The following is a 21,900-nucleotide window of genomic DNA, read 5'->3' on the forward strand; positions in this document are numbered from 1 at the left end:
CTCTAGATCAAACTCATTTTTACAGCAGAGAGGTACGTTTGTCTGTTGTTGTTGACTCATTATCTAATTATAAGATTAAAAGTTCATTATGCTCATTTGATCTTTATGGTCTGGGGCAAAAGCAACACTCTCTCAATCCTAACTGCTTAAAACGAATTGCTGCCCTAAACAAACTAAATAATCCAACAGAGGGACATACATGCAATAAAAAAAACATACACACATACAAACAAGAGCAAGTTCCTCTCTTTTCCCAGGCTGTTTTAATTTGACACCTTGAGCTGGGGTAAGTAGGTGGGGAGTCAGGAGCCGCAGAGGAATTCATTAGGCGCACCACTGCAGGGTCCTGGCTCCGAGCGTTAATGACATTGGAGGATAGGGAAACGAGACAGCCCAGACACAAAATGAAATAAACATGAGGACTGTCAGTTCTGACAGCACCAGTAAAGGGGACAGAGTCATTTGGGCCAGAGACCTTCAGCCTGTAAGATCAGACCAAACGGCTTATGGACCAAAACAATATTAGAGTGGGAGCACAATCATCCTCACTAGGCCTTTAGATTCACATTGACAGACACTATGTGTGTGTGTGTGTGTGTGTGTGTGTGTGTGTGTGTGTGTGTTTGTGTGCCAGCATTGATCTTTCTGTGCTTCACTCTTCATATCATTAAAAATATCCATCACTTGGCACTCCTGCAGCATTCAGATACACGACTGCAATTTAATTATTAATGTCACAGCACCCGTCCACCCTCCCCCCCAACAACTCATCCCATTCAAACTGCACTCTTAATGTGGCTGCTGAAAAATATTAAATTTACAGCAATCTTAGTCTGGCTTCACCGTAGATCAATTTAGATGACTACAAAAATAACACCCAGAGAGAAAAAAGGGATGCTAGCCACAGAGTATAAAGACACAGGGATGAGAGAGAGAAAAGAGTACATTAGTCATTTGGCTCTCACTATTTTTTGTGTTATTTCTTTGAATAAAAATGTCATGCACTGGCAGGTAGAGCAGCAGCTAAATATGGACAAATTTGCTTAGAAAATGACATACCTTTAGCATCTGTCTCTGTGTCCTCTCTTTTTGTCTCTCCATATACAAGCCAGTTATAAAGTGGAGTTGCAAAAAAATACGTAACACGTAATGTGAAAATTAGTGACTTGAATTTGAAATATCCAAAAGCCATTTTATGTTTTGAAGCATTTACATGGTGTTACATTAGCTCAACATGTGTACTAACTACAAGAGACAAGGCATAATTTTTAAATGCTTTCTCATGGTGCTCTCAGTACTTTTGTAACTTGTAACCAGATCTCTGTGTTTTGGATTTTTTCCCACTACATGTATGTTTCTGTACAGTATACATATATCTAACAGACATTGGCCTTACTGTTTCTTTCCTGCAGTCATATCTGTGCTGTATTCGCTGTGTTACATTACGACTAATGCAAACTTTACGCTACTTGCTGTTTTACATTTAAAGACTTAAAGAAATAACACATTCTTCCTCTTAGATATGAAAAGTAAATTATTCAGCAATAAAACAGACCTGTGCTTATATTAATACACTCTGGGGTTTTTCTACTACAACGTTACTTAGTCTGGTATGACCAGTAGCTTACGGTTGCTAATGTTGGCTAATGTGAACATTGCTTTGTAACTGGCATTAATGCTCAGGTCACTTAACTTAAGGATTCTTCTCTACTTGTGTTAATGTTACACTTCCTGTATGTTGATCCTGTAATTGTTCAGCAAAGGTTACAAAGGCTCTTTTAAAGCTTTCCATGAAATGCAATTTATTTGTAACTGAGATTAGCAGTGCTTTGTTAGCAGTGCAACTGCTCAATAAAATAGGTCTACAAAACAAGATATTTTTGGTGCGATTTTCTCAGTGGATCCATTTTACAAATGGTTGCTACAACCATAGCTTGGCTTAGCGCTTGTGTCTCCAAACTCCAACTGAACTGTCATTGCACTGCTTTCATTTTGAATTAGATAAGCAAATAAGAATTCCTCATGAAATTCCTGATTCCTGAGTCCTTGGGGTTTTGTAGTCAGAATATAACATGTTAGATTCCACAATGGTTGCTTTTGTACAGTTAGAAAAAGAGTGTTGTCAGCTAAAAGACATGGAGTCTATACAAAGAAACAACAATGCATATAAAGGAACAAGTAATTCTCCTCAAACACGGCGTATGGTCTGTGTTTGTAAGGCCTCTTCATGAAAGCCTTTCATCCCTGTTCCTCAAAGGACACAATAAAGCTGTCAGTCAGTGTGTCAGTCAGTCAGGACGCAGCCCCTGTCTGTAATGCTCTTGGACTGGGACATTCTCCTCTGGTGGAAGCTCCATATCTGACATGAGCGCTCTCACACGCTGATGAAGCTGGGGTCTCTTGCGATATGGCAACTGTGAATGGGTGGCAGAGATGACCCTTCTTTCTAAGTTGCTGAGCTTCAAATATGTGGCTCCATCACAGCAGGCATCTGCCTGGATGAGCTTGAGGAGGGGGGTGGTGGGTTGCTGACACCTGTCTCTCCTAGGACGAGCCCGCCTTTGTGACGTGGGAGTCCGGGTTGGTTGTCGGGACAGGCCCGAGACAGATATGACAGGGCCGCTGACAAGGGCCAGGCTGCACGCTGGGAGCAACACTGCAGTCCAACACAAACAAGACTTCTGCTCTCTTCACTTGGCCTGCAGTGAGACCCACAGCTGGCAGCTGAGAAGCCTCAGGCAGTGTGCCCTGAAAGCAACGCTGTGAGACACTGGCTTCTCAACAATGCTAATCACTGTTGCATGGTTGGGCCTCCAAAACACAAACACAGAAAATCAAATGCAGCTATAACTGTATGTTAGTGGAAAAAGGCTCGGTGCTTCTCTAAGACTTTAAACTCAGCAGACACAAGAGCGCTATCCTCAGACGCCACCTAATTGTTATCATGTCTGTGTTTAGACATTCTGAACAGAGGGACGCCCCCGGAGCTGATGAGACGTCTCACAAATAGCTGCAGAACCCAAAATGTTATGGATGTCTAGGTACAGTAAAGGGTGTGGAGGCATTGGCAGCACAACTAGCCTTGCTCACTGACCACAGTTGGAACAATATGAGTAATTGGCCTAGTTTCCCTTTTAATTAATCAAGCCTCGCTGACAGCTACCTGTGCCACACATCATCATTAGTCAAGATGAGAGCAAGTCCCAGCTACATATGATAAGAGAGGAGGTTACACCTCATCAACTCATTTTTGTCCATTTATTTTTCACAGCAACAAAATAATCAGAGAAGAAATATTTACACCTGCATATTTGCCTTGTTTTACAGAACTGTCTCAGGACAATATCATTTTGTCAACCGTCAGAGATTTTGCTATATACCCTTCATGCCATTGTTGAAATACCTTATTATCTTTGTATTTGACCATTGCTTCTCAACCTATTTTGGCTTGTGGCCCTTACAACCTAGCCAGTCGACTGGTTGAGGTTGTCAAAGATTGATGTTCTTTGATAACATGATTGTCTGACTGGTTGTGTTTCTTGTCTTGTCAGGCTTTGTGGTAGCGATGCAGTTACTTTAATAAGTATAATATTACCATAACAGACATAAATGAAGGGCAAAACCATTAAAATAAGACCCTAGTTGTAATAAACTGAAATTATCCTTTACAAAAAGCATTCAACCCAAATCACAGGATCTAAATGACCTCTTTCAGCATCACTATATTCAATCCTTTCAATTATTTGGACAACCATCTGTGCGTCTCCCTTAAGCTTCATTCAGAACAAAAGGATGAATTTAATTAAAAGGTAACACACTGTCCACGGAATGCTCAACAGAAATGCACATGGGTGACAACAAAAGTCATTGTTCCAGTCCTTTTCGGAGAACTGATTCTCAGGACTTAAGCCTGCAGATGATTAACAGCTTCATCGTTATAGGTGCCACCCAACAAAAAGGCAGAAAGAGAGAGGCCATTGAGCTGAATTCATTTGGCGACCAGCGGTGAAAAAAAATTAAAGACAAATGAGAAGAAAAAAAATAATTTTCCTCAAACGCACAGATTTATGTTGAGAATAACTGCTCCTAGGTAACTTCTAATTGGACTCATTTTTTATCACAGTCAGTTCAGGTTTTTACCTTCCATGCAGGCATTTTAACAACTATCCATATGTTGTTTAATGCAATGTATTTGGTCTTATCTTACTCATAAAAGGATAATTACCACATTTTATAAGGCAATAAATTCAGGATATTCTATACAGAGATCATGTATATGAGGTAAGCACAATTAAACATACTGTAATATTGTCTCGCTTCCATTTGCAGAGGCAGGATATTTGAAGTGAGACAGACTACATGCATGAAAGAGGGCTGATGGATATCATCTCAAACATGAAAAAGGTGAAAAAAAGGTGGCTTGAACTCACACAAATAAATGTTCTACAGCCTGTGCCAACATAGTTAAAAAAAGAAGAGAAATTTAGCAATGTAAAATTCTCTACAAGCTGTTAATATTTCACAAGCCATTCTGACACTGTATATATATATATAAGTAATTTGTATGGCATGCACAGAGGAAAAGGGGAATAAATGGAGAAGTAGAATAAATGTAAGAAGATATAGGTTACAGGTGTCTCAAAAAAAACTCTGAGCTGGCAGACAGTGACTTTTTTGGAAGTCAGCATAGTACAAAGAACATTTGAAATGGCCCATTTAACAGCACTGTACTCCACTCCCAGCCGATGCCACCATTTGCATACTTCATATCAGATGAAGATGGATGGTGAAAATCAATGTCACTGAGATGAGCATTTTATCAAGGTTACGCTATCCTCCAAACTTCTAAAACCTCTTTATCTCATCTCTTTTGTCGGCATATTAACTTATCAACACAATCTCTTTACACCAGAGGTAGTAGCAACGTGCATTTATCGGCAGGGATAGCAATGACAGGGTGGCCAGCTGGCTTTTAGAACGGCAACTAATGATTACTTTAACGATCAATTAATCTCCCAATTATTTAGTTTTGATTGATTCATAATCGTTTAGTGCATACAATGTGCCCATCACAATGGTGATGCTTTTAAATTGCTTATTTTGTGCGACCAAAAACACAAACATTTGCATTGCTTAAATGTTCCAGCACTGCTGGTATTTAAGGATTTGACCAGTGCAACAATGATCCCTCAAAACATAAAGTTTCCCATTACTACAACCTACCTTTGCCCAACAAACAAGGGCCCGGAGTATTCGGCCTTCTTGGAGACCTTGAATGGAGTCCTGCATGGGGATCCAGTGGGGGACTCCATGGTTCTGCTGGCTGACTTCAACGCGCACGTGGGCAATGATGGAGACACATGGAGAGGCGTGACTGGGGGGAACGGCCTCCCTGATCTGAACCCGAGTGGTTGTTCGTTGTTGGACTTCTGTGCTAGTCATGGATTGTCTATAACGAACACCATGTTCAAACATAAGGATACTCATGAGTGTACTTGGTACCAGAGCACCCTAGGCCGAAGGTCAATGATCAATTTTATAATCGTTTCATCTGATCTGAGGCCTTTTGTTTTAGACACTCGGGTGAAGAGAGGGGCAGTCTTTTATACTCCGCCACAGGAAGTGGAAGGAACTAACTCTTGGCAGTGGGCAGGGGGACTCTGAACTACAAAATACTTAACAACACAGCAGCATGTGGATAATTTGTTTGGATTAGATTAATATTGCATTTTGGTAGTGTTTGTTTCTTTAGTAATTTATTACGGTTGGTTGTGGCGTTTAATTTGGGTCTTGGTAATTGTAGTAAGTTACATTTTCTTCCCTTTGTGTTTGGGGTAGGCTAGCCTTGGTGTGTATATATACCCCTCTCTCCAGTCTCTCTGGAGGTCGGGTTCTGTTATGTTAAGAGGTACCTGGTAGTATTGTTATGTTGACCTCAGTTTTGTTAAATACCCACTTTTAAGTACTTTTGTTTGAAACTTTAATGGATATTGGTGAGTTGGGTCGGGGGGTGGGGGAAGACTCTGGACAGACCTGGTAAGCCCAAACGGGTAGTGCGGGTAAATTGGGAACGTCTGGAGGAGGCCCATGTCCGATGGACTTTCAACTCACACCTCCGGAGGAGCTTTTTGTGCATCCCTGTGGAGGCTGTGGGTATTGAACCCACGTGGACAATGTTCAAAGTTTCCATTGCTGAAACTGCAGCGGGGAGCTGTGGTCTTAGGGTCTTAGGTGCTTCAAGTGGCGGTAACCCACGAACACCGTAGTGGACACTAGGGTTGAAATACCGAAATTCAAATATAATTTGAATAGTAAAAAAATCAATACTATTCAAATGCTGAAATTACTATTCAAATGTGACTTTTTTATAAATATGTTGGCAAGCGTTAGCTAATCTCCCACTTCTCGCCTTGGCCTACCCGCATGTGTCACTCATGTCACGTCTTATGAAGAATAACTTAGCGGGAGTGAGAAACACAAGGCATTGTGAGGTCCAAGCTAATGTTATGTACCGTACGTTAGTACAACATTACGGAGCTAACATTACGTACCGAGTTAACTTAGTACAAGGGGGACTGACAGGCTGTGGCTGGAAATCGTAACGAAGGATGGGAAATAGTTTGACTGACTTTAAATGACTTTAAAATCAACATCAACCGAGCCAAAGTGCTTATGTTTACATTAGTTAGCTTGTTACATCGCGAGGAATAGTAACGTTAGAGTAGTTGGGAGCTTCATGGAAACAGCTAAAAGTAATGTTAGCTGCCCTCACAGTGTCAAGAGTTAGCTTCAACTTCATATATTACCTTCTAATAGCTGTATTCTCAGTAACGTGGCAATGTGAGGCAGTTGCAGGGTACCGAAGGGCCCGAAGGGCTGCAGCCTCTGCCGTGAAAGAGGCAAAGCAGCAGGTGTGAGAGGATGTCTGAGAAGACATGGAGAAGGACTTTCGGTCGGCACCAAGGTGCTTCTGGAAAACCTTTCTCTACCTCAGGAGAGTGAAGTGGGGAACCATCCAAACTGTGTACAGTAAGGATGGGACGGTGTTGACCTCAACTGAAGAGGTAATAGGGCGGTGGAAGGAGCACTATGAGGAATTCCTAAATCCAACTAACTATGTTAGAGGCAGAGCTGGAGGATGATGGGGGATTGTCCTCAATTTCCCAGGTGGAAGTCACTGAGATCCGTCCAGAAATGCTGAAAGCTCTGGGTTCGGAGGGGCTGTCTTGGATGACACGCCTCTTCAACATTGCGTGGAGGTCTGGGACAGTGCCAAAGGAGTGGCGGACTGGGGTGGTGGTTCCCCTGTTCAAAAAGGGGGACCAGAAGGTATGTGCCAATTATAGGGGTATCACACTTCTCAGCCTCCCTGCTAAAGTCTACTCCAAGGTGCCGATAGTTGAACCTCGGGTTGAAGAAGAACAATGCGGACCCCGATCATGGTCATGGAACAACAGACCAGATCTTCACTCTCGCAAGGATGCTGGAGGGAGCCTGGGAGTATGCCCATCCGGTCTACATGTGTTTTGAGGATCTGGAGGCGTATGACCGGGTGCCCCAGGAGATACTGTTGGAGGTGCTGCGGGAGTATGGGGTGAGGGGGTCCCTTCTCAGGGCCATCCAATCTCTATATGACCAAAGCGAGAGCTGTGTCTGGGTTCTCTGCAGTAAGTCAGACTCGTTTCAGGTGAGGGTTGGCCTCCGCCAGGGCTGCGCTTTGTCACCAATCCTGGTTGTAATATTTATGGACAGCATATCAAGGCGTAGTCAGGGTGGGAAGGGGTTGCAGTTCGGTGGGCTGGGGATCTCATCGCTGCTCTTTGCAGATGATGTGGCCGGTGACCTCTCACTGGATCAGTTCGCAGCCAAGTGTGAAGCGACTGGGATGAGGATCAGCACCTCTAAATCTGAGGCCATGGTTCTCAGCAGGAAACTGATAGAGTGCCTACTCCGGGTAAGGAATTAATCCTTACCCCAAGTGAAGGAGTTAAAATTCCATGGGGTCTTGTTCGCAAGTGAGGGGACAATGGAGCGGGAGATTGGTCGGAGAATAGGCGCAGCAGGGGCGGTATTACATTCAATTTATTGCACCGTTTATTGCATCGAAAAGAGAGCTGAGCCAGAAGGCAAAGCTCTCAATCTACCGGTCAGTTTTCGTTCCTACCCTCACCTATGCTCATGAAGGCTGGGTCATGACCGAAAGAACGAGATCCAGGGCTCAGGAGGGTGGCTGGCATCCCTCTTAGAGATAGGGTAAGAAGCTCAGTCATCCGTGAGGAGCTCGGAGTAGAGCTGCTGCTCCTTTGTGTCAAAAGGAGCCAGTTGAGGTGGTTCGTCCCTGGGCGCCTCCCTAGGGAGGTGTTCCAGGCACGTCCAGCTGGGAGGAGGCCTCGGGGAAGACCCAGGACTAAGTGGAGGGATTATATCTCCAACCTGGCCTGGGAATGCCTCGGGATCCCCCAGTAGGAGCTGATTAATGTGGCTCGGGAAAGGGAAGTTTGGGGTCCCCAGCTGGAGCTGCTGCCCCTGCGACCCTACTTTACAAGCTGTAATTGTGGTCTAAACGATAAGACGTAAACACAGCATTAGCCAAACTACAAAATATACCATTAAAATGTTAGTAAAAAATGATGTCTGTTTGCTTTCCTTAATTGTGGAATCAAAGAAAAGAAACTAGTTATATATCTCTAATATATTATCTAATGTCAGTTATATAATTTTAGCTATGATTTAGTAACACTTAGTCTGTTTAAACGGCATTGCTTATTTTCCCACTTGGATGGAGCAGTAACCCCCGAGAAGCTAGTAGCAATGGGCCCATTTCAACCCCACCTACTGTAGACAATCCTGCCTCAAACACTGTTCAAATCACAACCTATCCAGTTTGGCAGTCCATGTTTAGTCATTATCATCATTATACCTCTCTCACTATCAGGCTACAGAATCCTTCCTTTTGTCTGCATGATTAACTACTGGTTCCTCATTATGTAGGTGAGGACTGAACTTCCATTTCAAGCCTTTGTGACTCCCACCTTTACTCCAGTCCACTAGTCATAAAAATGTAATGGCAGCTTTAGAGCACATAGGCCACACTGTGATCTAACGGGAATCACACGCTCAGGGCCTAATCCAACAGGGCAGAAACGGCCAGTGGTTACAGTTTGGAGGTCGCTAAGGCATCTGCATGTGACTTTCCACATGCTTACCCTTTCCAACCTCCTCACATCAGCCTCTGAAAGTGACTTCAACCAAGTGCACATCCTCTCTTGGTGTAATGTTGCACCGCACAGAGAAAATGTCAGACCATTTATAAAACAGGAAGAGGAGCTAACTACAGTAAGCATTGGCTATTTCTAGAGGAGGATGTTTGCAAATAACAAAGAGCTGTCAAACTCACAGGTTCACAATAAAAGGCTTCCTTAATGCAGAGAAACACCAAGTTTTGTGTCTGTGATCCCTGCTGATGCTGCAGACGATCACACGCAACGCTTTAAGTTCCCCACCATGTAGCTGGTGTCGGCACTGGGAAGGCGTCCAAAACCACAATACATTTCTGCAATGGAACATTTGTTTGCTTTCGGGGGGGCGCAGGGCCCCAACATGCTCCTACATTTTTCTGTCCTGCCACATTGCATGACAGTTTATTTTGGGAAGCGCAGGTTGGCACCTGAGACAAAGCTGACAAAGCACTCGGTGTCACTTCAATGAGGCCAGTTGGTGCCATGACAATGCCTCTGGCCATGCAATGCTACAAGATGGACAACACTGCACTGAATATCTTGGCAAAGTAGAAAAAGACGCATCAGCTGTTTGCACAATTTCATCTTCAGAGGGGTATAAAGCAACATGCAATCTCTAAATTTGAGACTGCTACAGGAGGTATTTCACCTTAGATTACTGGTCATTAATAACAACTGAACTGTTCAGGGTGTTTCCCTGGCTCACACCCAAACATGCTGGGAAAAGATCCAGCGCATCTAGCTCCCATATTAAGAACAAGTGGGTAAGACAACAGTTGGATAAATGAAAACCTGAAAGTAAAACTGAATTGTAGAATTCATGATATATTTTCTTACTCAGAAATTAAGGGATGAATATCAAATCATGCTTTTCAAAAATAATTGATTTCAAACGAATATAAATTTATTGTTAGACAATGTAGAATTGACTTTATTCGCGGTCAGTGACAAGCCAACGTTACTGTAGGAAGTTGCATTTTACACAGCCTCACGTTTATACACAATTTTTCCTCTATAGTGGTAAATCGAAAATGTGTCCTCAACTTATTTGTCAGATGGTTTAGTGTTATATTTATCTGTTCCACATGGCTTGTGCTCCATTTTTGCGTCAGCATTTTACACCCCCCACTGGAGTGCAAGGCACCACCTGTTGAATTCATATACTGTGAATTTTGAACAAATTATTACAGATTGAATATTTAATGTATATCCATATTTGGACAGTAGTTAAAATTAAAACTTAACTGCATTCTCAATTATGTTTAGAAACGTAATTGAGAATGCAGTTTAGTTGTATGGAAACGACATTTTTAGAAGACAGTGCAGGAATAGTGTAAACTATATTTACATTTAATAAAATAGACATTACTAAATTTTAGGCATGTTTCTAATTGTCCCTCTGAGTGTTGTTTCACAGCCTGTGGAATGACAAAGAGATGAGAAGCAGCAGTTGAATTGCATTAGCTCGGCCAATAATGAGCCTTTGCGGGATGCTTAATGTTGGGCTGCTGGTGAGAGTCAGCAGATCTGTGGATGCCACTAATGCCAGTCACAGAAATCAAAAGAATATGTATGATACACTGATTTGGACAGGGATTGAACATTGCATACTTTCAGGATAAAATAAACAGATAAAACTCATGTGATAACAGTTTCCCAGTAGTGGGTATTTAAAATGCTACTGGAGCTACTACTCCAGAAAAGAAAGTGTTGTATAAATACACTACCTTACTTACACACACACACACACACACACACACACACACTGAGAAGTAAACAGTGAATGCATATCCTGTTTCTTATAATGCAGTGGCGACTGAGTGCAGATAAGATTACTGGCTGAAATGACTATTTAAAAAATACACACAAACATACCCCCACACCCCTACATACACACACATGAACACACACGCATGCACGCACATACACACACACATACACACACACATACACACACACACACACACACACACACTTAACGTACTGTAAAGTGACAGAGCAACTGCTTTGCTGTGTTAAGTATCAGATGCAAATGAAAAGAGAAAATCTATCATGACTCTAATGTGGCCTGATAGGAGGGGGCGCACTCTCCTCTGAGGAGCTGAGCGGTGTGAGGAGGGTGATGTATGGAGGAGCTGGATGAGAGGTGAAAAGCGTAGCGAGACGGACGAAGGGAGGGGTGGATTGCTGGGAGGGAAGAGGGGTGGGGGCGCAGTCCCACCAGACTCCTGAGAGCCCAGGGCAAAAGTGGAATAAATGTTGATTAGTGTTGATTTTGTCCAACGAGCACCCAGCAACTGACAGTGGGACTAAGCAGCAGCGAAAGGGAACCATTAATCTTGGTCTGGTTTAAGTAGTGTATATTAATTTGTGTCATTTCCACTACGTGGAGAGAGGCCTCTCTCTTCCTCTCTTTTCTTTCTTCCTCCCTCCAGTGTTTGAAAGCTGTGGCAGCGGAGTCACTTTCATAGTGAACATACAGTGTGAGCCTGGAGGTGGCGTCTGCAAGTAGCAGCGGGGGAAAGTGGAGGAAATGAGATTCCAAACACTACATTATGGAAAATGAACTCCTGGGGGGTTGGTATGGCAACCACATCCAAATGTGCCATTGCATGTTCAATTTAACGTGCATAACAAATTCACAGACTTGATTAAATTCGTAACATATTAAGAAGGCCTGTATAAAAAAAGGCAGGCCAAACCTGCAGGGACTGAGATTGCAAAAGGAGCCTTTAACAAGGTAAATGGCAGAACAGTGATATTTAAGCAATGCGTTGAGCACTGGAGTCGACACTCAGGTAAAAGATTGAGGCCCGTGCTCTTTTACGAGTCTACTTGGATCTTGCCTTCATTCTGTAATCTCCACACTGGCAGGGCTGCTCGGAGCTAAATGTAATTTTTCTACAAACTGCATTCCAGTGGCCTTCAGCCAAGAGGGAAAAAATCATTCATCAGTACAGGAAATTCTGAAAATATACCAGTTAAAAATATAAAAACAATATTGTGCTGGAAGATGAGAGGAGGCTATTACAGTAGAGAAAAAAAATACATCACATTCCTTGTACATGTAATGTCAGTGTTAATTAACAAATGGCAGCACAGTAAGATTCCTATAATTAAGCTCCTTAATATGATTAACATGTATCAATTAGGCGAATGACAATTTGCATAATGTATAATGTAACCACATTGTTCTATACTGTAATGGTATTAACACACCATTTACAATGCTGTCACTCACTGATGATTCTGTGATTATGATTCTGCATCAAATACAGTAAAACGTCAGAACATGCCTTATCCTGGTTAATCAAAACACATTTCTCCCTAGTTGTCTATATCTTTGGAGCAGAATTAGCCTTCAGATCTTCCTCTCTCTCAGTGGATAATTTAGCAAAGAGATTGGAGAAGCAGCTATGGCAGCGAGCTTGCCATTTCCCTCCCCCTGAATGCTGCTGTATCAGCATTGAGCAGGAAGGATAAGAGGGAGACAAAAGCTGTATGTATCAGAGTCTTCTCTCTGTCCACCGAGAGACGGGCACGAGAGGGGAGGCACAGCCCCGTGACAGAACGCTTGCTATCAGAGCCGACATATACATTGCCTTGTAATACAGACAAGCTAACATACACTTTTGCTACCTGCTGGTTTACATTTACAAGGAGTCCCAACAAGCCATAAAACCTTAATACAGATAGTCCTTAAAATAGATTTTTGATAGGAATGTCAGCTTGAGATGCACACGTTAGCCCAAAATGAATTCCTTTTGTCGTCACATTACACAATAATTGACAAATTAATGGGTAATGAAAATAATAGTTAGTTGCTGCCCCTTTCAATGCTTATTTTTAATAATATTAATTAAGTTTATGATAATTTTTCCATTAGTTGATCAATCACTTGGTCTATAAAATATGAATGTCAGTCACAAATTTCCAGAGCCCAAGTCTTCAAATGTCTTGTTTTGCGTAGAGCTGATAAGTCAATTAACTGAATCGTCAATAGACAGGAAATTAATTGGCAACTATTTAAAAAATGTACTAATCTTTTATGTCATTTTAAAAGCAAAAATGCCAAAAATGTGACGGTTCCAGGTTGTTAAATGTGAGAATTTGCTGTTTTTCTTGGTCTTACACAGTACATTGAATATTATTGGCTTTTTGGACTGTTGGTCAGACAAACAAAACACCGTGGGCTCTAGGATAATGTGCTAGCCATTTTTCACAGTTTTGTAATGCTTTATAGACCAAACCGAATTGATTAATCGAGAAAATATTTGGCAGAGATCCAGTTTACCATGATATAAAACAAAGAACAGCAGAAAATCCTCACATTGGAGAAGCTAGAACCACAGAATGTTTGGCATGTTCATTTAATCATGACTTAAATGATGAATTACTTATCAAAACTGTTGGAGATTCATTTTCTATCAATAGACTTATCAGTTAATAGACTAAATGTTTCAGCATGACACCAGATTGTACTACTTTTAAAATCCTACCTGATCACCATGAAGGCTGAAGTGTTTACGCAGTGACATGCGGGGCTGAGCTGCTTTCAGCCTCTGTAATACAAATTGACATATGCCAAGCATCTGAATGGACTGACAAGTCAATATAGTGTAGGCTTCCATGCACCTTCCATAATCAGACCTCTGGCTCATTTCATTCTGTCAAACATTACTCCGCTGCCCTCTGTAAAACACCCTATTTTCACCCTTCAAAAAATAACATTACATCACTCGGCTAGTCATTTTTATAAATGGAGGATCCCCTAGGCTTGAAACCTTACACTACACAAACATGGGCCACAAGAAAGCTTGCCTTTTGTTGAGGTTGAGAGGAAAAAAATTAAATAGCAAGTCAGAGCAGCACATTTACTGAGCAGCTCAGTCAAGGAGTGGTTTTGTTTGACACTGCCAGAGATTTATGATGTTGGTGAGGTGTTTACAGAGGTCAAGGCGGCTCATTTTCCAAATCAGTTTGTCAAGCATTTGCTTATCTAAAGAGGCCTTTTCATCAATTATAAAAACTGATGGTGAAGACCAAGAGAAAACAGTCCACCTTAAAAATATCTTTTTTCATAGATAGAAAGATTACATATAGAAAGGGAAAACTTAAGTTGTGTCATATTGTTTGATATCCCTCTCTTCACCAGCCTGTTTACTTACAATCAGTTAGTGGAAGGATAAGGTTTCATGGGCCAATAGCAGTGGAGTCAAATTGTTTGGAAATATTTTTGGAAAGTCTCTGTGATAACCTCTCTTAACACAGACAAACCTTGCTTTTATTTTTATTTTTTTTAAATCTTTGTTCAACATTTTAAAACGCATTAAGTACTATAATATGCTTTATATATTTTATGCTTTGTCTCTTCTTAAGAATGTACTATGCCACACACACGCACAATCATGCACAGTGTCTGAAAAATAGTATTCCTTTGAAGTAAAAAAGACAACCCAAATATGCCTGGAATGAAAGTGAGTAAAGACGAAGCGGATGTCTGTCAAAAAAAGAAAAAAAAAGAGGCACTGGTTTAAATAAAGTGTTCCTTCCTTGTCCTTTCCTCTCTGGTGTTGCTGCACCATTGTGCTTGTTTATACTGCACAATATTTCTGTGGGCCATCCCTTACTTCAGCCCAGTAAAAATACACAGACTAGGTCAGAAGTTCAGGCCCTAGATCAACACTGGCATTGTGTCCTGCAGGTGCTGTCAGCCGCTCCAGGGACAGCCAGGGATGGAAAATACACACAAGCAAACTCTGTGGATACACACTGTCTCTGCACTCACATGGTACTTGGGAAAAAGAAGTTGCAGTGGCTCAACTGCAGCTCTGAGGAGTAGCCAAAGCTGTTGGACTCGGCTGGTCTACATGCACACTAAAATATTTAAACGGTGGAACTGGGAAAGTTCCGCTGGTGGTACAAAAGGAGGAGACAGAAAGCTTGTTTACTTGGATCAGTTTTATCACTAGAATACTGAAATAATGACAATAACATAAAAACAACAAAGTTGCATGATTAAGCCTCACGCCTTAATGTAATGTTGGTATTGAGAAAGAAAACCTGTAAGCTAAATAATGTCTTTCACTTATACAGTGCCAACTTCAAAACTACAAATTCCCAACATTAGAAAAGTAAAATAGCCCATGACCATCAAGCTATAATTTAATTTCTATAAATTAAGAAAACTCAAACCTAAACTGAAGTGAAAAGTACAATAAGAAATGTAAAAGGTTAAAAACATTTTTTAACCCTTGTCAGTCACTTTAATAGATGTTTAAATAAAACGTCCAAAGGAATCCAAATCACTAGAGGGAGCAACAAACTGCGACTTATTATTTATCAAGCCCATCATTAATGGGCTAAACGTAGCAAGAGTAAAACAAAACATTTATATCATTACTTTTTTCCCCAATGTGAGTAAAAGGACGTTTTTTGACAGAGTTGGAGTGTGAAAATGGATCTTTATAACTGTGTTTTATTTACACTAAAACTGACAGCACTGCCGAGATGTTGAGACCGGCGGAAGATAAAAAGTGAAGTGAATTTGAAGCACAATTACTCCTAACTCACAATGATTTTTATATACCGTGGAATCAAGCCACAATAGCAAACAAACCAAGGATTAACGGAAGGCTTATTCAGAATATACGTTTTGTGTAATGTAATTATCAAGTGATATTATAAAATAAAAACAATCAATCTTAAAATCAAACCAGAATTAGAGAAACAGTTAACTGCAGTAAATGGGAAATGTTTCTCACTTTCTACACAAACTAGACAAGCACCACATCTCCTGTGTAAAGCTCCGTAAGCTGCACCTTGAATGTATAGGTTGCCAGCTGAAAGAGAAAAGAATGGGTGTGCAAGCAGGAAGAGGTCCAAGTTACTTTGTACTCTCGGCAGAGCCGAACTTTGGATGAACTCCGAGAAGCGCCAGGGAGTAAAACACCATGCATAACTGTGTCACTCCCCCTCCAAAAAACCTACCGAGACAACAAAAAAAGAGGAGCAAGCCAGCAGGCTTCAAAAGGCCCCCTGCTCTCTCCTGAGGCAGTGGCCGATTTAAGATAAATTGCCGGGCTTGGGGGTAGGCAGTGAGGTGAACTTCAATAAAATCCTCAATGAAAACATCCATGATAGCACCAGGCGAGGGTGGGATCACACACGAGGAACAATATAAACAGCGCCAGTCAACACCGCTACAAAGGTCAAGTATGAGCAAGTGCAACTTTGGAGACAATGAAAACAACATCTGCTTCATCCTCCATCCATTCCACTTGATTTCATGCACTAATGAGTGTGAAACACACAAAAAGCACTGCCTCTCGTAGAAAACCGGCATGCTGGCAACTCAATATCTCAGCAGTGTAAGTTTTGAAGAGTCCTATAGCACATCAATCTAAAGACAGGAAAGTAAAAGATGAGATGCACGCTATCAGTCTGAAGTGCACTGAATTCTGTGCCAATTTCAAAAATGTCACAAGGAAAATGATTTGGAAACATGACTTACGCCTATGTTACGTTATTTCTCTCCTAGCAATTATTCTGCTGACATGCTCTCTCACAACTGCTTTAATAGAGAGACACAATACAAAATAGAAAGAGACATATTCACCAGACTTGACAGTTAACTCACAAGGGGAGACATCAACGTGCTTGTGAAACCTCATTCATATTTTGACACAATAATTGATAAGGACCGCTTAAAGTAATTGTCCACAATTCCTATTGTGAAATAGTTAAAACACGCAGACTTTATAGCTACATATGTCAATGAAATTTATATGGTGAATTGTGTTGTGACTATCCAACATCAGGTTCTCATGTTTGAATTTGAGTCTGAATAGCAAAAAGAGAAAGAGCTGCATCTGGATTTACTCTGTGCAGTATTTAATTAATTTAACCTGGTTAAGAAGACTTACAGTATTTCTCGTAGACAGTATAAGGACAACAACAGTGGTTCTCTTATAATAGCGCAGAATTAATGTGAACATACCTGTTTTTTCTTTGATTTCACACAAGACATTGAAAAGAGCTGGCTTCATTCTGTGACAGTTCAGTGCATGTTTCCTGAAACAGAAAAGTGGCTTCATAATTAAACTACAGAAACATTATATCTAAAACTTATTCAATCTCTACATTGCTGGATAACAAGGCTGCCTACCACCATTTCTATTTTTTTTTAGATAAATGCTACAGTACAATTACAGGCACAGATAATACAACTATTTTCGAATAGATGAATAACAACTATATATATATATATATATATATATATATATATATATATATATATATATATATATATATATATATATGTAGCCAATACATGTGCTCCAGCAATATTACATTTACCTACATACAAAGTAAAACATTGTATTTAGCTTTATATTTTGTCCTGTCAAATTATAAAATTCATATGTGTATGTATATATATATATATATATATATATATATATATATATATATATAATATATATTATCCACTTCAAATTCAGTAAAGCTCATTGACAAAAGTTATACATTTCAAATGTTTTGTTTCATTGATTAAGTTGGTAAAAAAAAATTCTATATACATATAAATACATTTACATATACATGTACATATATATATATATATATATATATATATATATATATATATATATATATGTAATCAATGAAACAAAACATTTGAAATGTATAACTTTTGTCAATGAGCTTTACTGAATTTGAAGTGGATTACACAAGATGGATGCAATCTTGAATTGTGTATCACAAGTAATAAAGTTGCATTATATTTGCTCACCGCGCTAAACTGTTACTCATTACATTTCCTTATTTAGAAAATAAAATATCAACTATAATTTTTTTGATCTCGTGAATGCACCTTGACTGTTAAGGTGTAGGCTAAAGTGCGTTTAAAATATCCTCCGTGGGCGAGACATTGGCATGTCACAGTAACATTCACACACTTTTATTTTCTCTTTCAGCGGCGACTTATTTAAATATGAAGCAAACTAGTGATTTGTATGCCATCGTTGTTTCCACTGTTTTATCGGCTTTTGCACAAGCCTGCCCTTGCAAAGCCCTTACATTTATAGTCCCATCTACACGGCATAGTATTGTAAATTTAGAAATTTCCAAATATATATATATATATTTTTTTTCCCCTTCTTTTTTAAATGAGTATTTAGTTTGCCGCCGCCTCCTCTTGACAGTGGACTAAATCGGAGCAAATCGTTACCTGGCTTGGGCTTCGTCCAGACTTTGATCCGTGATGGTCATAATTTGCTGTAAAATGTCTCCAATGTCCTGTTTTCTTCCGTCGCCGTCCGTTCCTCCGGTGCCTTCCTGCATATGCTGCGGCAGGCCGGGGTGCCCTGCCATGCCTACCCCCGTGTGAGAGTGCATCAGCCTCGTCTGCTCGTCCATCTCTACTGCTTCTCTATCTACTTCTCTGTGGTGGTCTCGCTGCTGAAATCCTGCAAAAATACATAAAATAAAAAAGAGGGGAAAATTCCCGGATGTGTAATATTTTCGTCGCGCAAACGGTTGTTCCTCGCAGCGGCTTTTTGTAGCGGGGGTATCAGAGGGGAAAGCGGAGATACGAGCCCTCCTGCTCTCTGGCTGTCTCTCTCAGCTGGTCGGCGCTGAATGTGAAATCTGATCTGAACTGCCGTTGCCTTCACTGGAGTAGGGTGTGCGTAAAAAGAGATAGGCAGCTGGTTTCTAATAGCACTAACATTAACCAGGACACGTTTTCTTGTAATGTTGCGCAGTGATCCAAAACCCCCTCGTTCTACCAAATTACAAAAAAGTGTCTGTGAGAAATAATAAGTGTGGATTTATTTTACTCACTCCATCCCCTTGCTTTTTTCATACAGGCTACAGTACAGGCTGGGCAAGCAACAGCATAGCAAAGAGCATGAGAGTCAGACTCCGCCTACGCCACATGATTGGGAATATAAGACTATTTAGCCCCACCTTGAGGTGCCTCTCATGAAACGTCGATCATTGGACTGTAAAGGTGGGATGCAGTGGAAATGCTTGGAGAGATGACTGCTGCCTTCCAAGCAGGGAGACCGTATGGAGTGGCAACAGGGTGATGAATAGAGCCTGAACTCCAAATAAATAACAGTGGCTGACACAGAAGGTCTGCTTTAGTCTCCCCTTCTGACCTCAGCAAGAGAACCCACGGGCTACCCAGGAGACCATTTCATTCCCACACTGTGCCAAGATATAAGGTACACTAATCAAAACTACTGGCCAGCCCTTTCATTTGTTATTATTAGAAATATAACATGACTGAAGATTTATGGCTACAAAAAAGCCATCTACTAATTAGAATCCGTATGAAAAGCACCTTTGTTAAATTAATATTCATTTTGATGTCACATGATATTCTAAACAGAGTCTTACAATCAAACATGCTAGTTTTGTTAAATAGGCAGTGGAACATGGACTTTGTTCATTTATTTTCAGGTATGTTGCTGGGCTTCGCTTGGCTGACTTTGGCAGGGTCCTCCTAATGTAAGGCGGTGACCCATGTTGCGCAGCCAAGCAGCAAGGCCTGAGTGTGTCTGGCCAGGCTGAAAAGTGCCCTTCAGGCCCAGTGCTGCCTCACTGCTGCTGTTCCCCTCCACCACTGAGAGTCATTCAGAGGGACTAGAAGAGGAGGTGGAAGAGGAGGAGGGGCATAAAAAAATGCTTCAGTGTGGAACTAAAGTATTAATTCAATTCAATTCAATTCAATTTTATTTATAGTATCAAATCATAACATGAGTTATCTCGAGACACTTTAGAGAAAGAGTAGGTCTAGACCACACTCTATAATTTACAAAGCCCCAACAATTCTAATAATTCCCCCAAGAGCAAGCAGTGCGACAGTGGCGAGGAAAAACTCCCTATTAGGAAGAAACCTCGGACAGACCCAGGCTCTTGGTAGTCGGTGTCTGACAGTGCCGGTTGGGGATGTGATGAACAGTGGCAATAATAGGCACATTAAAGATAATACAACAGTGACTTCAAATGGTAGTCGTAGTAGTTCATGTCATATCAGGGCGCTACAGGGCGTTACAGGATGTAGCGTGGCACAACAGAGCATGGATGGACGTACGGCGACAGCTGCAACCAAGATCTTGGTGCCAACGTACTCCAAGGAAATATGCTGGGTGAAAAAAAAAACATAAAGACTCCGGGGAGGAAACTCCTCAGAGCTAGGTTAGTAACAAGCATTTCTGGGACGGGATGCACACAAAGGACGGGATGCACACAAAACTGAGAGAGATGATGTAAATGTGACGTGAGCAACCTGTCTGAAAGTTGGAAGTCTTCTGGTAGCTGTGCCAAGAGAAATCTCAATCATTCCCAATCTTGCAGAGACGGAGGGCGTAGGTATATGTAAGGAGATAACATAGGCACAGGCTAATTATTGCTAACTAAAATGATAGTTAACATTAGTAATTAAACCTAAACAGCTAACGTAAGTCGAAACTGCCTGCGAGCTTCTCCTGTACTATACGGTAATTCCTCTACCATGCGACAGTAAGTTGCTTGGTTATGACACAATCATTAGCCTATTTTTCCAAAACGTCTGCTATGGAGCCATAACGTGAGGTACAAGGTATTGAAGCCTTTTATACATTGTTGTGTTTCTTTAGAAATAAACAATGGACAAATAGATTCTTTAAACGCTTCAGATGTATGTCAAAGTGATGTCAAAATGAATGGCAGTCAATGGAATGCTAATGGGTGATCGCTTTGTAGAATCAAAATGGTGCCATTGGAGGTTCGAGTTCTGAAGTGAAGCTTACCCCCTTGATTGACCATCGGGAGTACTGGACGAGTTCCCATTGGGCTGGTCTATTTGTGTGGGCTGCATGTGCTGCACGCCGGTCAATAGCTTATTCTTTTTTTTTTTTTTCGGCCCATAGAAAAGAGAGATCATATGATTGGTCCAGTTGTGTGTCTTTCATCTGAACACTGGCCAATCACATCCATTTGCAAATATAATACTTTTCTGATTTATCCACATTCCACTATAACACAAGTTGCATAACATTACTACAAAATGCAGCTTTAGTTTAATTTACAGACTTGTCACTTGTTTACTATACAAGACATCCTGATGACACCATGCTCCACCCTCAACCTTTAGCCATCATGCCATCAAGAGCCAGGCAGCCTTTTTGACTCTATCATACTCTCTTATCTTACTTACCATTTAGCTAAGTGGCAGTATTAGGGGCTGGTATGCAGGGTTCAAAATTAACTTTTTCTCTAACAACAAAATGGCTAATGAATGTTCAAATTTTACCAGCCACTCAATAGATTACTTTTTTGGCTGGTGAGTGAAGCAAATCTTCCAGTATTTGGCAGGTAAATGGTGCTACTTTTGAACCCTGCTGGTATAAATCTGTTGAAGGGGAGTGCAAGGACGGGTGGTGTCCGGCTAATTGTGGTGGTCTGGTCTGGTTCTCAGGGCTGATTTTTTTACCCCAGTCCAGCCCTGCACTCACCCTGCAACATGTTGGAAGTAAATACTTCTTCTTACTGGCTTACAGTAAAACGATACCTTTTCATACGAAAAGATGAATAAATAACCGCTCAGTTGTGGATTTATCGTTCTGGAATTATTGTGCAAAGTCTCCAAAAAGAAACTGCAGGTCCAGGCTGG

General features: G+C 41.0%; 1 protein-coding gene across 3 annotated transcripts in view; it reads right to left on the bottom strand.

Annotated features, from left to right (window-relative positions):
- The window catches only part of LOC114561744 (pre-B-cell leukemia transcription factor 1), a 64,482-nt gene extending 45,367 nt beyond the window's left edge, over positions 1-19,115 (bottom strand). For all 3 annotated transcript variants that reach the window (XM_028587827.1, XM_028587826.1, XM_028587828.1), the window contains exons 1-3: positions 19,083-19,115; positions 18,469-18,706; positions 17,239-17,312 (exon numbers count right to left, since the gene is read on the bottom strand). In XM_028587827.1, the coding sequence (XP_028443628.1) occupies positions 17,239-17,312; positions 18,469-18,706; positions 19,083-19,104 (334 nt within the window). In that variant the 5' untranslated portion in view covers positions 19,105-19,115. The remainder of the gene's footprint in view (positions 1-17,238; positions 17,313-18,468; positions 18,707-19,082) is intronic.
- Between the last annotated feature and the right edge of the window lie 2,785 nt (positions 19,116-21,900).

Source organism: Perca flavescens, chromosome 9, assembly GCF_004354835.1.
Source record: "Perca flavescens isolate YP-PL-M2 chromosome 9, PFLA_1.0, whole genome shotgun sequence".
Taxonomy (NCBI): domain Eukaryota; kingdom Metazoa; phylum Chordata; class Actinopteri; order Perciformes; family Percidae; genus Perca; species Perca flavescens.